Source organism: Pseudorasbora parva, chromosome 10 (genome assembly GCF_024679245.1).
Source record: "Pseudorasbora parva isolate DD20220531a chromosome 10, ASM2467924v1, whole genome shotgun sequence".
Lineage (NCBI taxonomy): Eukaryota > Metazoa > Chordata > Actinopteri > Cypriniformes > Gobionidae > Pseudorasbora > Pseudorasbora parva.
This window is the reverse complement of record NC_090181.1, coordinates 39726086-39744533: the sequence shown is the minus strand read 5'-3', so window position 1 is coordinate 39744533 and position 18448 is coordinate 39726086. Positions and strand designations below refer to the sequence as shown.

At 37.9% G+C, this 18448-nt stretch overlaps 1 protein-coding gene across 3 annotated transcripts in view; it reads left to right on the top strand.

The window, feature by feature from the left end:
• Nucleotides 1-18078, top strand: part of stxbp5b (syntaxin binding protein 5b (tomosyn)) — a 66919-nt gene extending 48841 nt beyond the window's left edge. Inside the window, exons 20-28 of one of the 3 annotated variants that reach the window (XM_067456110.1) lie at nucleotides 2017-2073; nucleotides 2158-2205; nucleotides 3218-3262; nucleotides 6286-6525; nucleotides 11117-11474; nucleotides 11568-11733; nucleotides 13061-13172; nucleotides 14637-14857; nucleotides 16586-18078. In XM_067456110.1, coding sequence (XP_067312211.1) covers nucleotides 2017-2073; nucleotides 2158-2205; nucleotides 3218-3262; nucleotides 6286-6525; nucleotides 11117-11474; nucleotides 11568-11733; nucleotides 13061-13172; nucleotides 14637-14857; nucleotides 16586-16627 — 1289 coding nt within the window. In that variant the 3' untranslated portion in view covers nucleotides 16628-18078. The remainder of the gene's footprint in view (nucleotides 1-2016; nucleotides 2074-2157; nucleotides 2206-3217; nucleotides 3263-6285; nucleotides 6526-11116; nucleotides 11475-11567; nucleotides 11734-13060; nucleotides 13173-14636; nucleotides 14858-16585) is intronic. The other 2 variants (XM_067456111.1, XM_067456112.1) reach the window with 2 other exon arrangements.
• Nucleotides 18079-18448: the final 370 nt, after the last annotated feature.

Genomic DNA, 18448 nt, shown 5'->3' with positions numbered 1-18448 from the left:
ACATAATTGATTGACAGACCTTTAGAGGAACAGTTCACTCAAAAATTAAGCTTTTTGTCTTGATTTTCTCACCCGGGTGTTGTTCCAAACATGTGTTTCTTTCTTTCGTGAAAAATAAAAGGAGATGTTAGGCAGAAAGTTTTTTTTGTTAATTTTTATAAAACACCACCCACTTTGATTTTGTACTGCCAAGCACCAAAGAAACATGTTCTTTTTGTCAAAATCCTTTATCCCTGAAGCATGTTTTATTAGATTGTGCTGTTTTTTTAAAGGTTATCTGTCATTAATCTGTCATTAATTACTCACCCTCATGTCGTTCCAAACCCGTAAGACTTTGGTTCATCTTTGTTAAACAAATGAAGTTTTTTTTGGTATGAAATCTGAGATATGTTCTGTCTACACAACCCACTTTGATGTTTCAAAAAGTTCCCAAAGACCTTGTAAAACTAATCTATATGAATTGAGCAGTTTAGTCCATATTTTCTGAAGAGACCACTTTATATGATGAACAGATTAAATGAATGCTTTTATTCACCTAAAGATTCATCAGCTCACACATCGGTTGTGGTAAACAGAAGCTCAAGCATGTTCACTTGACGTGTGAAAACCAATGAGGTTCATTCTTGTGTTACGCAGCACGTTTGAGCTTCAGTAAGAACCAATGAGGTTCATTCTTGTGTTACGCAGCACGTTTGAGCTTCAGCAAGAACCAATGAGGTTTATTCTTGTGTTACGCTGCACGTTTGAGCTTCAGCAAGAACCAATGAGGTTCATTCTTGTGTGACGCAGCACGTTTGAGCTTCCTAAAAAGGTTTGTTCTCGCGCATCACGCAGCTTCAGTTGAGCTTCTGTTTATTTTTTCCCCTTAATTCAAACTGTTCATTATACAAGCTGATAGTGTCTTCAGAAAATGTGGACTTAACCGCTCAATTCATATGAATTAGTTTTATAATCTCTTTACGAACTTTTTGGAGAGTCAAAGTTTCTGTTGCATAGCTGCCAATGGCGGGACAGAAAGCTCTCAGATTTTATCAAAATATTTATTTGTGTTAAGATGATGAACGAAAGTCTTAAAGGTCTGGACCAACGTGAGGGTGAGTAATTGATGACAGAATTTTCATTTTGGGGTAAACTACCTCTAACTCTGTGAAAAAAAACTTTTTTTATTCAGTTAACTTAATGTGTTTAACAAAGTTCAGGCAAATATAGTTTTATATTTAAAACCTTTTTCAATTAAAATACCCTGATATTTGATCTTCTATAAATGTTTCTCACCAAGAAAATAGCCACAGAAGTTAGAAGCAGAAAAAAACAAACAAATCAAGATCCAAAAATTGAAAAAACTATCTGTCTATATTTCAAACTATACAGGAACTATACAGTATAGAGATTAATAGACCAAAAATGTTGACCATACTTAACTTTTATTAAACATGTAATAAAAATCATGTTAACATGTTTACATAGCTTAAGATTTGTAAGCTACTGTTTTACCCTTGTCATATGAACTACTTTTATGGTGCTTTTTTTTGCAAAAGTAAATCACTAGCCACTTTCAAACAGAGTTGAAAAGTGCAGCCTGAATCATTAGGATTAGAACAACATGAGGGTGAATTAATGAAAGACAAAAAGGTTTGTGCCTTTAAAGTGAAATGTGTAATTTTGCACCTGTCAGCATGGCTTGGAAAGCGAGTAGTCCCGCCAAGCTCATGCTAATCCTCTGAAAGTTGGGTTTGGTGAAGCAGGAATTACACACTACAACTTAAAAACGGACATATTGACAAACGCTGCAATGGCAGAGCATTGGACGTGAAGCTTTGTTATAGTTGAAAAGTCTTTAGCACAGCAAAAAATGTAAACAATTCTGCAAGCGTCGTCAGAATTCAAGTCAGGTGTGCTGACCAAGGAAATTTCATTTACAAGGAGTTTGACTTTGATATGCAGATAGTTGCCAAAAGTTACGTAAGACCTCATTGGCTGTGCCATATTATTATACAGACTGTGTTGTTGCTATAGGCTCCGGTTCACCATGCAATTCTGATGACGACAGCAAACACAAGTTCATTGACAAGGGTACTGTACATTAAACACAACCAATTTCTGTGTTAGGAAAGCCTTTATTTTCTTTGATTTGGTTCTTTTCAACACATTTTTCAGTGAAGTCCAAAAGCAAGCGGATATCCAAGAATGTTGCCAATGACTTTGGTACTGTATAATGTTCATATTACGGCAGTCTGGGTCTCCGTTCCTGTGCTAATGGGCTCTTGTGCACTAACCAAATGAACTAACCAAACAAATTAAAATGGGTATGCTTAAGTGCATAGTAGAGCTGAACTTGAGCTTTGTATGGCTGTTGCTTGGTGGTCGAGTGTGGCAAAAAATGGTTGATCAGTGTGAACTGAAAGCCATATGTAAGACTTTGACAGTATTTTCAGTAGTATTTTTAAAGTCAACTTAATTTCACTTTTTAATTTCTTACAAAGTATACTTTCTTAATATACACATCTCTGTCATGTTGTGAATGCACTAAACGAGAAACATTATTGTGTTAATTTTCTTTTCCTGAAATAGATTGTAAATGCTGCACTGATGTCAACACAAATGTTGACTTTAAACCATTTTAAGATTTAAAATGGTTTTATTCACTAATATCAAAATTGTATCTCTTGCAGAAATGCTTTTTTCTAACCGTGTTTAACATTACAGGCTTTTACTCTGCTCTGGTGCGTTTCAAGGGTAAAAAAACATAGGGCAATGGAAATGATGTTACACACTTAACATATGTCTGATTTTGAATCACATGTTCTCTCACAGATCTCTACTGAACATCTAAAATCATTGACAGATCTACATATGGGCGATTACACACACACTCAATGCCAGACTTTGTCAGAGAGAAATTAGGCTCACGCTGTTCTGACTCTTGATCGGTGCTGGTTTCACTGCCACTAATCTCAATGCAACTTTCTGGGCATGATTGAGTTGCTTCTAAATGTAACATACTAGATGAACAATTGTCTCTTTTTAAGGCTGCTGATGATGGGCTCATGGCTGCTCTGTGGCTTTATTCTACATCATGATCCTCCAACCTGCTTATTTCTGTCTTCGTCTTCTTAAACCTGTTGATTAATCCTTATTTAACATTTTTTATATCAATGATTTCCCAGATATTAATGGCTTTGATTATATGTTCAGAACAATGTTTTCTTTTTTCCAGCTAAGATATCCCGGAAAATTAGCATGATTGCTGATCAGAAAGATGGTAAGCGTTTGTTCTCTCACTTTAGTTTCTAGGAGTAGGAGTAGCTTCTTTTGCAGGTGATCATTTTCTTCCACACTTAAGTAAACTGGCCGTTATTTTAAGTAGCACTTATGATCAGATTGATTGTACATAGTAGTATGTACGAATGCTGTGTTCTCAACCCAAATTATCTGTTTTTACGTCGGCATTTATGTGATTAAAGCCGAGTTGTTGTCGACTAGTGGCTGATGACGTCATTAATGAGCAAATAATCCCGAACCTCGAGCTGAGACTCGACTGCGGTTTGCCTATATGACACAGAGCTGCACACAAGGCTCTTTTGTGTTCGGGTCATTATATTTATCACAGATTTCTGCTCACTCGAATACAGATAAAGTATCACAGTACAGATAACATTTATATGAATGCATTAGTGAGAGAGAGAATGAGTGTGAATGAATTCTACCTGGCAGCGTCTGTCTACTAATAGTGAAGCTGGGGTTTTAGTTGCTAAGAAATGTATGCAAGAACTGTTTATAAGCTTTTTTTTATTGATAAATCACAGAACTGTTGACAATACATATCTGTGCTACTGAATGTTTCTGTGTGCATGTGATCTACGTCTGACGTGCGAGATACTGTCTGTATGTGTGTTTAAACAGCTTATTGTAGCGATTAAAAGTGATTTTGCGCACGCAGATGGTATAAGAAAACGTATCTTGTGGAGTATGCATTTATTTGTCATTTTAACTGTTGGAAATGGAGTGTAAAAGTGGACTTCAAATATTTCTTATCCTGTTGTGCCCTCTATAGGTCATGATCAGCAACTAGTCAACATCAAGCTTAAAGCGTCATGGTAGAGCATTTAAGGATTAGTTTACTTTAAAATGAAAATAATCCCATTATTTACTCACCCTCAAGCAATCCCAGGTGTATATGACTTTCTTCTTTCTGAGGAACACAATCGGAGTTATATTAATAAATATCCTGATGTTTCCAAGTTTTATAATGGCAGTGAACAGGGCTCAGTTGTTCAAGTGTTTTGAACTTTTAACGCATTTGAGATGCGTTACACTTTATTCGTAAATTGAATACGGAAGGCAGTCTGGCAGTAGCTAGATATTTAACTTTTTAAAGTTTTAAATATGGTTCTTACAAAAACCCATCGATTCAGAAGGCCTTTATGAACTCCCCAGAGCTGTGTGTGGAATAGGTTTATGCTGAATGGATGCACTTTTTTGAGCTTCAAACTCATGAGCCCAGTTCACTGCTATTATAAAGCTTGGAAACATCAGGATATTTAGTAATATAACTCTGATTGTGTTCATCAGAAAGAAGAAAGTCATAACCACCTAGGATTGCTTGAGGGTGAGTAAATCATGGCATAAATTTCATTTTAAAGTAGAGTAATCCTTTAAAGTTGTCTAGTCTGTGCAACCCCTAGTTCTACCTATATTATTATAGTCAGTAGTCTACATAGACTCCATGAAGATCTGCATGAAGTCTGGTCTGGTTTATAGCTTATTCTGGCCTAGAACTGCCTACTTAAACAGTAAAGGTCTGAGAATGAACTAGGCACAGTGTTGTTTTTATGTGGAGTTTGAATAAATCTGAAAAAGTAGACGGTACAATAATAAATGTAGTCATTTTTTTTGCAGGCAAACAAATAACTTTAAATCATACTTGCTTTCAGAGGTATTCCAGGTGTTGTATATAGATTGTAGACTTGCATGCATGAATGTTGGTGCAAATGTATTTAGGTCCACTTTATACTTTAGCTAGCTAGTTTAAACTTAAACTTTGCACTTACCGTTCTGCATGTAGAAAGGAGGGTACGACGTCACTGCTCTCTCCCTGGTAAATTGAGTAACGTGAAGGAAATGAAGAGGAAACACGCAGCGTCTTTCCATGAGACCTCATTATGTGACCCCAGTGAGTGGCCCTATTACAGGCTGACCTGACCTGACCTGATTTGGACTGGTTCATACTAACTCTCACTGGAGTTTGCCGTGTGCATTTTGTCTGTTGTCTTGATGGTGTACAATTTTGGTTTCTGTGAAAAAGGGTTTAATTCCGGTTTAATTCCTCACCTTTTTTCACAGTTTAATTTTAAACTGATTACAGATTAAGGTTTGATATTAGTGCGACACTCAAATTACACAACAAATTCTTTCATCATCCCGAAACAAAGCAGATTATGGATTTTGACCTCATAATACTTTTCACATTTGATGTAGTCCTTAGATTCCCAATGGTGTAATCATGATAGCACACTGTACTGTATATTTTTCAGCTGAGAAGTTTCTAATGATCAGACCAGCAATAACCCGTGTCGTATTAAGTTCTCTCCTTTTCATTGGCTAGTGACTGTTATTTTATGATTTACTAACCATTTGCAGATATTTTACAGATGAATCTCTCAGACCAATAAGCTTCATCAAGAGTCATATTTCACCGCAAATTCAAAAGAAGAACATTTTAATTTGCATACAGAAAATTAAGATTAAGGTTTAAATAAATTCAGCACAGCAAACTCTGCTGTCATATATATTTATATATTTGTACTAAGATGTAAAAAATAATAATAATTGGGGTGAAATATGAGCCAGACATGTTCTTGTCAGTTTGGGTGAGATTCATTGCTTTTAGAATTTGCATTTATACTAAAATTAGTGTTATAGGTTTGTCAGAAATATGCATCTGAGAGTCAAATAAAACTGCAAAACAATGTTCTGTAACTGCTAGGTTTGTTCATCCTGAATGGAAATGTGTGAGTTTTTCTGGGTTTTCATGGCAATGGTTTGTGTAGTAGTTGTATGTTTTGCTCATTCCACACTACATGCAACTGAAATGTAATATTTATGTTAATACTGCACATAAAGCACATTTTATAAGTATACCATCAATATACTTTAGTGTTACTGCTCAACTGTTTTTGGTTTCAGGTGTCCTGAGGTGGTTCAGACGTAATATGACTTTATTGCATCATGTTATTTGTCCGCTTCTGTTGTCTTTTTGTCTCTGATGGTTGGTTGTGTTCTCAGATGCCAGGGACAACTCATTCAGCCGCTCGCGCAGCTCCAGTGTGACCAGCATTGACAGAGAGTCACGTGAGATCATTTCGTCCTTCTACTTTTGCGAGTCACTTTCCAAGAAGAGTGAGACTGTGGCAGTGCCCAGCCTGTGGGTGGGCACCTCTTTGGGCAGCATGCTGGCCATCGCCCTCACTGTGCCCTCCACGCCAGAGCAGAGGATGCAACAGCCTGTGGGTGTCTCTTTCTGTGGTAAGACTTGCTTTACATTTCTATGAAAAAAAGAGTGGAAGTCCTTGTAAATGTTGGGCCACATTAAATTCTTATTTGTACGCAAATTTCATTTTATTTTCCCAAATGTTTTTTTCTTTTTCTCTTTTTTTGTCTTCAATATTCTGGATTCCTTTTTAATGTTTAATAAAGTATGTCTAATCAATGCATAATTTTTGCTAACAAAAATGCCGCTTTTTTGTGGTAGCGCGAATGATTTTATAAACCTTACATAAAATGTAACAAATAAAAATTTTGGCAAACAAATTGCTGCAATAGAGATTTATGTTTCATTTTAAACATGGATGAAACATTGTATAATGTTGTGTGATATTCCTTAAAAAAATTGTTTTAATAAACTTAAAAATATATCATATCAAAAATCATATTGTTATGATTAGTTAAACCAAATTTTGGCAGTTTAATGAGAATACCTTTGAGTTTCTATGTGTATCTGAAAATAGTTTTATCAAATAAAATGGGGATAACACCACAAATGTCCCTATGTGTAGTAGGCAAAACTGCACTAATTCATACAGAGACATGCAGAACATGTAGACTTGATAGCAGTTAAATAGTTGTCATTTTGTGCTTTAAAGGGTTAGTTCACCCAAAAATGAAAATGATTTAATTAATTACTCACCCTCATGTCGTTGAACACCCGTTACACCTTCGTCCTAGCCTGACAAGCCAGACCCACATCAAAATGTTTGGTATGGAAACTCACCATTGACAGGGCTCAATCCGAGGGGCGGGATAAACGGTTGTCTTTCAAACTCCCTCTGCACGCGATAGGATAGCGCTAAAACCAACCAGAGCAACGAAGGTGAAGCGGAGCTCGTTGATAGATTAAACATTCGCCGTATCCGGTCAGCAAAACTCCAAACACATCTTCCCTTTTTAAGAATGACTTCAGTGCCGTTCTTTGTTCTTTCTCAGAGAAAAGCTTAACTCCAAGTCTTCCAGAGTCGCGGTCAAAGCTGATTCGAATGACCGCTCTTCGGCAGTTTCTGTGTTTACTAGAAGCACGCAAGCGTAACTCTGGCGTCATTATGTTAAGCCCCACCCACCAACTCTATACACGATGTGATTGGTTTTTACAGCTTAGAAGGGTACTGAGAGTTGCTAGACGACACTCACGGGGAGATTAGATTTGCTGCCACTAGGGTGCGTCTACATTTCTAGGCTACCTTCGTCCATCTTCAGAACACAAATTAAGATATTTTTGTTGAAAGCTGATGGCTGAGAAAGGCTTCAGAAAGGCCTCCATTGGCATTCAGTACATTTCCACTGACCCACTGGCAAGACCCATAAAGGCACAAAGTCCATCTCACTACAGTGGCTGTGCAATAATTTTACAATGCGACGAACATAGTTATTGTGTGCACAAAAATCAAAGTAACGACTTTATCCGACTTTATCTAAGTTATTGACGTGAACTCTACCCATGCGCGAGAATATGACGCAGATCCGCCGTTCAGATACATGACCCAGAAGAGGAGAAGTGCCACTATCGCGTGAGTTCACGTCTGAGACCTACACGGAAGACAATTACTTGGCGGATAAAGTCATTTTCTGATTGTTTTTTTGCGCACAAATACTATTCTAGTCGCTTCGTAAAATTATTGTACAGTCGCTGTAGTGAGATGGACTTTGTAACGACGTCTTTAGTGCCTTTATGGGTCTTGTCAGTGGGTCAGTGGGAATGTACTGAATGCCAATGGAGGCCTTTCTGAAGCCTTTCTCCGCCATCAGCTTTCAACAAAAATATCTTCATTTGTGTTCTGAAGATGAACAAAGGTCATTTTTGGGTGAACTAACCCTTTAATATTCATAGACACTAGTCCATATTGTGATTTTACAGTCTTACTTTTGACTTATTCATCCACATTTTGCCAAATTCCATGGCATTCCGTGTTATGCTGTAAATTCTATTTTTATGACTATTTTGCAATTCTGTCTGCTGAGTCTTCGACGTCCATGAGATATTTGGCATGCTAAATTTCTGGACCTGTCTGCGATTTAAACTCCTTCTGTGTGAAATGTGTTCTGACTGAAAATACTTCTGTTAGACCACCATTGTCAAATATGATTGATTGACTTAGCTTATATTTTGGATTGGCGGTATGGTTCTGTTCTGGGCAAGAACTCCCTGAGCATCCATGCAGCCCAGCATGGATAAGAGCAGGGAGAGCAGTAATAACCCAACCCCGCTTAGGGTAAACCGAACAGAACCAACATGATGTATTGCAGATATCATTAATGTTCATATTAAATGTATAAAATACAGTAATTCAGGAATTGGTCTGATTCAAGGGGAATCAGAATTCCAAATCCTGACTGGACGAGAGGAGGAGCTGGGGGTGGAGGAGGGTAAAGGAGCTCTGGAGAAACGCGATAGCTGCTAGTAATACCTGAAGGAGCTTATATATGCATGCAGGGATAGACATCGTATTCCTATTGGTAGACGTGATCAGCTGACAGCCAGCTGATGCGAGTTTAACTAACATGACCTGCCAGAACTGACGCTATACGCTTGATATTGGCAATGACCTTCAACAAATGAGAGGGCAAGATCCAGGGCAGCGGGAAGTTCAGGGAGGAGTTATAGACCAGAATATCAGTATTTTAATAGATATATTTGCAATTATATCAAAAAACAAAAAACAAAGCACTAACATTTGCTTGACCAGCCACAACAGCAGCCCATTGCAAAATTATTTATTATTTATTGAATACCGTATTTCCTCAAATAAAGACCAGGGCTTTTATTTACCTAAAATGAAGAAGGGAACAGGCTTTTATTTGAAACAGGCTTTTGTTAAGGGCAGGCCTGTATTTCTAATTCTATCTGTTTGAAATATAATTGCTTTAAATAAATCGTTTTAAATTAAAAGTGATATTGTTCCAATGGACAGATATCAGATTTTTTTTAAGAAGCATTTGCAAAAATATCACCATTTATTACAACAGCCAGAAAGGCGACAAAGCAATTTGGGTCAGGATTATGGTAGCCAAATCGGTAACCACTATTGTGTCAGTTTGAAAAATGTAAAATGTTTATTCCACGCTTAATTTTCTATATTGCACATGAGGTTATTTTACCCAACTAATGACTCAGTGCTTTCTATATCGGTTGCACGTGAGGGAACAAAGCTTCCTTCCACTTAAGAATAGTTGTTTACTTTTATGTACTTTTTATTTTACTATATCTCTTTACATAAATATTTTTTATACTTAAACTATAACTTTGTTATTTTACTAACCCAACTAATTACTCAGTGCTTTCTAAATAGGTTGCTATATTCCTTCCACTTAAGAATAGTTGTGTACTTTTAAACACTTTTTATTTTACTATATCTCTTTACATGAATATTTTTTATACTTAAACTATCATTTTTTTTATTTTTCGATGACTTGACTCCGCACTTAATATAGCTATATCACTTGCATGAGGGAAAAAAGCTTCCTTCCACTTAAGAAGAGTTGAGCACTTACAAGCACTTTTTATTTTAATAGCCTATGTCTCTTTACATATTGTGTACTTATACTTTAAAATTATAATTTAATATTTTTTCTGACCCAACTAATTTCTCATCCGCGCTTCCAATTAGTTAATTATATTATATTTTATGATTTTCCATTTTTTTTTTAAATGGTCTTTGTTTAGCAGTTCTTATGACCACTTTACAGTATTTAAACAAAATAGGCCCTGTCCCAAATGGCACACTTCATGTGCACTTTCGGTCTTGTGGACTTATTGCGTGCGCATTGTGTGCGCATGTCCATTAAGTCCACAAGACTTTAGGGTGTCCCATTCGTCATTTAAGCTTAAAGAAGGGTGCTCGTGAGCCCTCGATGCGCACTCCAGCTGAGCCCGCAAGTTTGCGAGCTACGCAGAGGACTTATACCCGGCAGTCAAAGCGGCATTATGTCGTGAAAGTGCGGACTCAGAGGAAGACCGTGAGGTTTTATTTGGGACAGGGCCATAGTTTATTTTGTAGCCTATGCTGTTTTAATTTTGTAGTTCTTGTACAAAATTAAATATTTTAAGTTAAATGCAGAGTAAGACATAAAAAAGACGAGAGGCTAATATTGTGAAGATCGATATTTGTAGCCTGCCTGACACTGTTTTCACAGACGTCGCATCTCTCCTAGACTACAGTAGCCTATATAAAATGGCATATATGTATGTTATTGTCTCAATTTAATTTACAGAGCAATCCCTGCGAAGTTTCTAGGATTAAGTGTGTGTCGCACTGGCAAGACTCGCAACAGGGCTGTTGCGTGATCAGCCGTCACGGCACCGCCCTATACTGTACATTACTATGAACTTCAGTGCACGTTAAATGAAAGGCATTTAGGCAATTATCCACACATTTTTCTCTGGCCTTAATTTGAGACCGTCCTGTATTTGTTTGTGCTGATCACGCCCCCGGCCACTATCAGAGGCCCGGCGTTTAATTGACTATAGACTTTTGTTTGAGGAATTACGGTATTACCCCTAGATAGTCATGCAGTGTGAAAAGAACAGTGACCTGACTACTTTGAAAATCGCTGTCTGCCATCACAGGTTTAGTAGTGCGCTTGAAAGGAGGCATTCTGCACATGGCCCAGCTGGATGCCAGTGGGACCCTTCTGCCCCACGTTTATGAGTCCTGGTATGAGGCCAACGCTCCTGAGGAGGAGAGGGAACGGCCACGGAGACGCCGGCCCACCTCTCCCCCTTCTTCTCAGGAGAACCAGGACTGTCAGTACGCTGTAGTCTGCTCAGAGAAACAGGCCAAGGTGGTGGCATTGCCCTCCCAAAACTGCATCTATGAGCATAACATCACAGAGGCCTCCTTCGTACTCAGAGCCGATGTTGTGACGATGACCACAGGGGTCGGCATCGCCTGTTTCTGTGCCAATGGCCACATCATGACCCTCAGGTAATATAGAAGACCTGACATTCAATCACTGCTACTGTATATTTTTTTCCTCTTTATTTTTTCATTCTAAACCTGTAAACCATCTGTTTTCAGTTTGCCCAGCCTGCGGCCACTGCTGGATGTGAACTACCTTCCTCTGACGGACATGAGGATAGCCAGAACCTTCTGTTTCTCAAACCAAGGCCAGGCCCTGTATCTCACATCGCCCACTGAGATCCAAAGAATCACCTATAGCCAGGAAACCTGTGATAACCTGCAGGTCAGAATGTGTCCATTATGTTTTATGTGTGCAGGATGTCATATGTCCCATTAAAATCACATTCATTTTATACACAGAATGTGATTTGTAGTGTCAACATATAAACCTTTTAATTCAGACTATGGCTGCACAATAATGGTTCAAATTATTTTTAAAAATTTGCTCAAAAATGATTATTGTGATTATCACGTAAATTTCCAAAGACGTTGATGTTACTATGAAGCATTGCAAATGAAATAAGTTGTTCTGCCTTTGTTTGTAATGACATAATATTACTTATAATGAATACCCAGAAAATAAAAGGTTTTTGAATTTTCTATTTTTCCATGTGAAGAAACAAATGGAAAAAAATTTTTTTGTGAAAAATTATATTTTATTCTTATGTTATGATATGTCCTCTGTAGTTGACACCATGAAACATGCTCCGATCTTTAAAAAGGGCACACCCTTATTTACAGCAGACTCTCACAATTAAAAAGAAAGTCACCATAATCCTTCACACGGATGGAAAGTTACTTCTCAGCTAATTAGATTGTCCAAATATAATACAATTTATTTATATTCTAAAAATATAAAAAGTTTGCTAACAAATGATACCTACCATTTGACTCTCCTTCTCATAGTTTTGGATTTATGAGTCTTTAAAGTTGTGTATGTCACACGATCTCTGTGTTTGTCAAAAAACAGTAGGTAATTCGCCTGGGGATTTTTACGTGGGTGGTGGGAGAAAAATGGTGTGACGTTCTTGATTCGGACAGCAATAAAAACAGCCCCTGTAAATGATGAAAATACCTTACGACCCCACAATAAATGATTACCGTCCGAATAGGGCTACTGTTTCATGAGATGGCATTTTCAAGCTGATTTTAGTCATCCAGTTCTCTAGTTATTTTATTACTTAATAGTTATTTTTGACTTAAGTGCTTATTGTAAATCGGTATTTAATGAATTATTTTATTTAGTGAACCGCTACTGATCATCAGATATCAGTGAGCGTGCAAATCGATAATCATGAGCAATCATGAAGTAGTTACCATTGTCTATAATGTGATTACATTATTTAAAATGCTTCATAGGTTTGAGGAGTAGTTCACTCCCTCATGAAAATGCAAAGCATTAAGCATACGTTTGAAATGTGATCCATCTTGGAGCTGGTTGGTTTGGTTTATGGCTTGTCTTTATTGAAGAATGTAGAAGATGAAGGGGAAAAATACTTCCAGGAACTAGCTGAAAAGTGTCTTTATTTGCAGTGCCTTTTAAGAATCAGATATAGATTATATAACATCAGTATTCATATCCATTTATTTTGAGGTGCTCATTTCTGCAGGAGATGCTTGGAGAGCTGTTTACACCAGTGGAGACGCCAGAGGCTCCGAACAGAGGGTTCTTCAAGGGCTTATTTGGAGGCGGTGCTCAGTCCTTGGACAGAGAGGACCTGTGTAAGCGTTAATCTGTCACTCGCACACCTTAAAAAAACCAAATCATGTTCTGTATGATCAGCCCCTTACGCCTGTCATTCAGAAGTCAAAAACTGTCAGATTGGACTTTGAATCTAAAGCTCATTTTGGCAGATGTAGAAAACTGTGATGCATTTAAAGGTAATTTCTATTGATTGATATCAAAGAGTTTACCAGTATTTTAGTTGTGATGTGTGAATGGTAACTTAATGGTAAAAAGACAGAACACTGTTGCTTGTGTGAACAGCTCAATTGTGTATTTACTGGAAAAGTCAATCGGGTAATTTTATGATAATTTACCATGTTTATTGTGTGTAAGAAGCATATTGAAGCATATTGAAAATGTTATTTTAATATATTTCTTTACATACATATTTTCTACTTAAAAAACCCTATAATTTCATTATTTTTTCTAACCCAACTAATGACTACTCGCTTTCTATAGCTATATGAGTTGCACGAGGGAAAAAAGCTTCCTTCCACTTAAGAAGAGTTGAGCACTTTTAAGCACTTTTTATTTTAATAGCCTATGTCTCTTTACAGAATGTTTTTATACTTATTAATTAATTATAAGTTAGTTATTTTTCTGACCCAACTAATTAGTCATCCAATTAGTTGCACGCACTTTTCTCAATCCCTTACAGAGATATTACATTTTATGATTTTAGATATTGTTTTTTAAACGATTGTTCGTGTAGCAGTTCATATTAACACTTTACAATATTTCAACAACATATTGTATTTTGTAGCCATGCTGTTTTCTTAATAAAAAAATTATAATAAAATATTTTAAGTTAAATGCAGAGTAAGACATAAAAAAGACGAGAGGCTAACATTGTGAAGATCAATATTTGTGTAGCCTGCCTGACACTGTATTTTCACAGAGATCTCTCATAGACTACAGTAGCCTATTTAAAATGGCATAAATGCATCAGTTATATTCTCAATTTAATTCACAGCAACCAATATAAAGAATTCACAACGATTTATTAAAATATTGTTCTCATTAATGTTATGTAATATGACAGTCCCAATCATAGTTATTATTATCTGTGCATTGCTGTTTGAGTGCACACACTGAAGCGCTGAATGAACACTGGTAATCGGGAGCACTTGGCTAGCGCGTTATTTAACTCAACAAATAGCAAACAACTAATTGCAACCTTACAGGTCAGAAATCATTAGATCAGAATATTCCGAATATATTATAAATGCATTGTTGACAATTAATCAATCGTCAATTAGTCGCTAACATCCCTAATATGTATGTGACAAATAAAGAACACTGTAATTTGCATAAATTGATATCTGCTTTTAGTATTGTTATTAAAAAAAAAACTTCTACTTTGTCAATACTGATTTTAGGTGTGTCTTTTCATACTTCAAAACTGATACTGTCAGAAATGTGCCTAGTTTTAAGATGTCTCATTTTGTTCTGATCTACAGTCGGAGAGGTGACTGCTGGTAAGGCCTCACGCAGCCTGGCACAGCACATCCCCGGTCCAGGGGGCATGGAGGGCATGAAGGGGGCCGCGTCAGGTGTGGTGGGAGAGTTGGCACGGGCAAGGATAGCCCTGGATGAGAGAGGACAGAAACTAGGCGAGCTGGAGGAGAGGACAGCAGCCATGATGTCCAGCGCAGACTCCTTCTCCAAACACGCACATGATGTGAGATGATCACTTGTGGTTCCACATGCTTTTTAGAGTGATACAAAGGCTGTGTTTCAAAACTTGCAAGCTTGCATTTTTGTCATTCCTGCAATTTATCCTTTCCAAAAAAATCTTACCTGAGAGGGAGGAAAGCAATATTAGCCAATGAGAATCCATAATTCGAATAGGGCTTATGTCTGTAAAGGTTAAATCTTGTATGTATTTGAGGTCTGAGACGTGAGAATGCTGAAGAGAGAGCAAGGGCAAACCAGAGTGCAATTTACTCCCGCGATCGACTGGAAAGCAGTCGGCAATCGACTGGTCTGTCGTGTCTCCTTCATTGCGTATTTTTATATTTTGAATATATCCCTCCACTGCTTACTGTTACCCTTTTGCCTCGATCTGGAGGATATCGCGGAGCTATTGCTGCAAAAAAGGTCACTGACATGCACATGTATATTCTTCCTGTCATGGCAATCTGTCGCACTGGTCGTTTTTGACCATTTGTTGGTCGGACGTAGCAACAGTAACTAAGGGGGGCAGAGCTCGGCGAAAGGCTAATTGTCCTGCTGCTGCATTGCAGTGAACTCTGATGTAAAGTCCTCATTCCAAGAGCCCCATCATACACCCGGGGCAATGCGACGGCAGGCACGACACAAGTGATTTTTTGCTAGTTTCAGCTCAACGTAGTTTTCATTCTCACGTCCTGCGCTACGCTAAATAGAAAATGCACTCGTGCCCATTTGTTCGCCCATGGTCTGAAAACAGAAGGTGTGTTCTGGCGTTGTTATTTGGCACATTGCTAGTTTTAGGCAAATTAAAACGACTGCACATTGGTGTGCTTTGGGTGTAACGTGCTATAAAACAAATCAGTCTCCCATTCCCTTTAAAAGCCAGTTGTGCTTGCACCAACGAAAACCTGGTCTAAAGTCAATAGCGCAGTGTTTTTTGTGTTATTTAAATAGCATGTTAGTAATATGCGCCTACATGCGGGTGTACAACGCGCGTACACACAGGGATGTGCAGCAGCACACAAACATTTTTTAATATTTAAAATAAAAGGATTCCTCTCTGGTCTTTCAGCTCGCAAATTCCACCATGTAAATAGCAAATCCGCCATGGGGCGCGCACAATTGGCTTCTAAAGGGAATGGGAGACTGATTTGTTTTGTTGCACGTTACACCCAAAACACACCCCATGACTCACTAAGAGACTAGGTACAACCCTGGACCATGTGCCCTGAGTGCCGACTGTTTTTTTCCTTCGTTAAACTAGCAAAAGTGGATTCCGACATGCCCTAATTAACAAAACTTCATAATGATTAGTACATGTTCCCAATCATGGTTTCTCAACAGAATAGTAACTATTTATTAAATTTAAGAATTAGTACATACATTTACATTTTATATACATTTCTCTTTGACATAAATTACACTTTCTTGTGTTACACATTTAATGTACATATTTATTTAATGTGTAAAACCATTCAATTAGTTTGTCTCTGTGTTACATTGGTGCTGTTTGCACTTGAAAATCATAGCCAAGCGTACTTGTCTCCAATGACTTGATAATAATTCTGATTTGACCTAATATCTGAAAAGCTCCTGCTGGGACTGATAATTGCTTTCGTTGTGTGGTGGGCAGCTCACTAGATTTTGAAATGCAGCCATATTCTATGTCGAACAATGATATTTTTATTGGATAATTTGTTTCACCGAGGGTTAACCATCTGTCTGTGTTCACCAGATAATGCTGAAATACAAGGACAAGAAATGGTACCAGCTCTGAGGTCCCTGCAGGGAGTCAGCGGACCGTCCTGTGAAGACAGCAGATCCATCATCTCTCCTCCGTTTCTTCCTTCTCTTCCTGTATCTCTCTCTCTCTCTCTGTGATGTCCAGAGACTGCTACTCTCGCTCAGCACAACGTCACGCGGCATTGCCTCGAGCTGAGGAGCTGCGGAAAGACAAGAGGAGACAGGAGGGGAAGGAACGGGACAGGCGAAACGCATCAGGGCGGGATTTCCTTCTCTTCTCGTGGCAGTTGAGTTTGCTCTCTGTGTATCTTGTCTTGGAGTTGGCAGAGGGGGCCCGTCACTGGTGCTGCCCCGTCTTATACCTTCATCCGCCACGCTGTCATTTTCACTGCCATTCTATCTGCAAAGGAACTACAAAAAGGATTATGGGACATTTTGGGAAAACAAATGATTTAAGATGAATGAAAAGGGTCAGAGGGACATACAGCTGACAGAAGAAGGTCTAATGTCTGCATTGCCAAGCTTAATGCTTCTGATAATCTGTCACTAGAGCAAGAAAAGATTGCATGTCTAGTGATTTAATTTAGGAAATTAGTGCTTTTTCTTGTTTTACGAATTGGAGTGAATCTAATTAAAACATATCCGTGAAATATTTCACCCCAAAATCAACATTTAAGCTTAAAGAAAATGGAGGCAGGTGTGTTCTTAATCAAAACATTTCTTGTTGATTATGATTATGATTTTAGGGTGAAACATGACCTGGATTTCACGAGATTCTCTTAGTAATCATGTTAGCTGTGGAAAAGGCCGGATTGTCTTACATAAGGTGTGATGAAGTACCATTTAATTTCACCTCTAAAGGGCTGGAAGTTGCTGTATTTACCACATATCATGTGATTATTTTGCCATATGAAATTGCAGACAGGCCTGGGCAGTGAAGCTGATCTGATCATGCATCATTTTTTTGGTTCTTTCGTCTAAAGGACGTATTGGTTTACACTGATCAGGTCTCAAAAGAGCTTTTAGGGACGAGCTCTGACTCTGATGTACACTATACGCTGCGCTGACACTGGAAAAAGATGTCCATTTTTAATATATAAAGATGTAGGTGAAACATGTCTGGCTCATATTTCACTCCAGAATCAAAAGAAAGAAGACCATTGCCTTTTTTGCATTGTGCTTAGAAGACAACACATTAAAGAGTTGGTTAACCCAAAAATGACATTTCTGTCATTAATTCCTCACCCTCATGTCGTTCCAAACACGTAAGACCTTCGTAAAACAAATTAAGATATTTTTGATGAAATCCGAGAGCTCTCTGACCCCTCTATAGACAGCAGTTTAATGAACACTCTCAAGGTCTAGAACGCTAGTAAAGCGAATGTTAAAAGAGTCCATGTGACTCCAGTGATTCTGCCTTAATGTTATAAAGCGTTGAGGGCTTTTTTGTGCGCAAAAAACAACAACAAAATAACGGCTTTATTCAGCAATTTCTTCTAGCCTGTGTCGGTCTCCTACGCTGTTGACGTAACGTAAACAGTGCAGTGCTTCCAGAACGGCGGCTTACCATTGGCCGACGCAGTCGTTCTGCCGTACAACTAGGAAACGTTGCACTACTTACGTTACATCAACAGTGTAGGAGACTGACACAGGCCAGAAGAAATGGCTGAATAAAGTCGTTATTTGTATTTGTTTTTTGTGCACAAAAAGTATTCTCATCGCTTCATAACGTTAAGGCTGAATCACTAGAGTCACATGGACTGTTTTAACAATGTCTTTCCTACCTTTCTGGGCCTTGAAAATGTTCTTGGCCTATGTGGGGTCTGATAGCTCTCGGATGTATCAAAAATATCTT